The 2,500-nt window shown below is 40.2% G+C and overlaps 1 protein-coding gene across 1 annotated transcript in view; it reads left to right on the top strand.

The window, feature by feature from the left end:
* col6a1 (collagen, type VI, alpha 1) overlaps positions 1-2,500 on the top strand; it is a 65,570-nt gene that overhangs the window by 17,658 nt on the left and 45,412 nt on the right. The window contains exon 14 of the mRNA XM_042308391.1: positions 1-62. This exon is cut by the window's left edge and continues 1 nt beyond it. Within this exon, the coding sequence (XP_042164325.1) occupies positions 1-62 (62 nt within the window). The remainder of the gene's footprint in view (positions 63-2,500) is intronic.

The raw sequence follows: 2,500 nt of genomic DNA, 5'->3' as shown, positions 1-2,500 counted from the left end.
GAGATCAGGGGAAAGACGGAGAACCAGGACGACCCGGCAACTACGGACTGCCCGGAGTCAAGGTACAGCTCTTAATTTGAGCCAGTTTGCTGCAGGAAGATAATCTCACAGCAAGACGACATGTAAATTATTGTGGATTACAATTCATGGGCAGTTGTGTACATGAGTTAGTGTGTACATGAGTTAGTGTGTACATGAGTTAGTGTGTACATGAGTTAGTGTGTGTGTACATGAGTTAGTGTGTACATGAGTTAGTGTGTGTGTACATGAGTTAGTGTGTACATGAGTCAGTGTGTACATGAGTTAGTGTGTGTGTACATGAGTTAGTGTGTACATGAGTTAGTGTGTACATGAGTTAGTGTGTACATGAGTTAGTGTGTACATGAGTTAGTGTGTACATGAGTTAGTGTGTACATGAGTTAGTGTGTGTGTACATGAGTTAGTGTGTACATGAGTTAGTGTGTACATGAGTTAGTGTGTACATGAGTTAGTGTGTACATGAGTTAGTGTGTACATGAGTTAGTGTGTGTGTACATGTGTTAGTGTGTGTGTACATGAGTTAGTGTGTACATGAGTTAGTGTGTGTGTACATGAGTTAGTGTGTACATGAGTTAGTGTGTACATGTGTGTGTGTACATGTGTTAGTGTGTGTGTACATGAGTTAGTGTGTGTGTACATGTGTTAGTGTGTGTGTACATGTGTTAGTGTGTGTGTACATGTGTTAGTGTGTGTGTACATGAGTTAGTGTGTGTGTACATGAGTTAGTGTGTACATGAGTTAGTGTGTGTGTACATGTGTTAGTGTGTGTGTACATGTGTTAGTGTGTGTGTACATGAGTTAGTGTGTGTGTACATGAGTTAGTGTGTACATGAGTTAGTGTGTGTGTACATGAGTTAGTGTGTACATGAGTCAGTGTGTACATGAGTTAGTGTGTGTGTACATGAGTTAGTGTGTACATGTGTTAGTGTGGATGTGTGTTAGTGTGTACATGAGTTAGTGTGTGTGTACATGTGTTAGTGTGTACATGAGTTAGTGTGTACATGAGTTAGTGTGTACATGAGTTAGTGTGTACATGTGTTAGTGTGTGTGTACATGAGTCAGTGTGTACATGAGTTAGTGTGTACATGAGTTAGTGTGGACATGAGTCAGTGTGTGTGTACATGTGTTAGTGTGTGTGTACATGAGTCAGTGTGTACATGAGTTAGTGTGTACATGAGTCAGTGTGTGTGTACATGTGTTAGTGTGTGTGTACATGAGTCAGTGTGTACATGAGTTAGTGTGTACATGAGTTAGTGTGTACATGTGTTAGTGTGTGTGTACATGTGAGTGTACATGTGTGTGTACATGTGTTAGTGTGTACATGAGTTAGTGTGTACATGAGTCAGTGTGTGTGTACATGAGTCAGTGTGTACATGAGTTAGTGTGTACATGTGTCAGTGTGTGTGTACATGAGTTAGTGTGTACATGAGTTAGTGTGTACATGAGTCAGTGTGTGTGTACATGTGTTAGTGTGTGTGTACATGAGTCAGTGTGTACATGAGTTAGTGTGTACATGAGTCAGTGTGTGTGTACATGTGTTAGTGTGTGTGTACATGAGTCAGTGTGTACATGAGTTAGTGTGTGTGTACATGTGTTAGTGTGTACATGAGTCAGTGTGTACATGAGTTAGTGTGTACATGAGTTAGTGTGTACATGAGTTAGTGTGTACATGAGTTAGTGTGTACATGAGTTAGTGTGTGTGTACATGTGTTAGTGTGTACATGAGTTAGTGTGTACATGAGTTAGTGTGTACATGAGTTAGTGTGGATGTGTGTTAGTGTGTACATGAGTTAGTGTGTGTGTACATGAGTTAGTGTGTACATGAGTTAGTGTGTACATGAGTTAGTGTGTACATGAGTTAGTGTGTACATGAGTTAGTGTGTACATGTGTTAGTGTGTACATGTGTTAGTGTGTACATGAGTTAGTGTGTACATGAGTTAGTGTGTACATGTGTTAGTGTGTGTGTACATGAGTTAGTGTGTGTGTACATGAGTTAGTGTGTGTGTACATGAGTTAGTGTGTGTGTACATGAGTTAGTGTGTGTGTACATGAGTTAGTGTGTACATGAGTCAGTGTGTGTGTACATGTGTTAGTGTGTACATGAGTTAGTGTGTGTGTACATGTGTTAGTGTGTGTGTACATGAGTCAGTGTGTACATGAGTTAGTGTGTACATGAGTCAGTGTGTACATGAGTTAGTGTGTGTGTACATGTGTTAGTGTGTACATGAGTCAGTGTGTACATGAGTTAGTGTGTGTGTACATGTGTTAGTGTGTACATGAGTCAGTGTGTACATGAGTTAGTGTGTGTGTACATGTGTTAGTGTGTACATGAGTTAGTGTGTACATGAGTTAGTGTGTGTGTACATGAGTCAGTGTGTACATGAGTTAGTGTGTACATGAGTTAGTGTGTGTGTACATGTGTTAGTGTGTACATGAGTTAGTGTGTACATGAGTTAGTGT

The sequence above is a fragment of the Oncorhynchus tshawytscha genome, linkage group LG28 (assembly GCF_018296145.1).
Source record: "Oncorhynchus tshawytscha isolate Ot180627B linkage group LG28, Otsh_v2.0, whole genome shotgun sequence".
Taxonomy (NCBI): Eukaryota; Metazoa; Chordata; class Actinopteri; order Salmoniformes; family Salmonidae; genus Oncorhynchus; species Oncorhynchus tshawytscha.
Note: the sequence above shows the minus strand (reverse complement) of the source record. Positions and strands in the feature narration are given on the sequence as shown.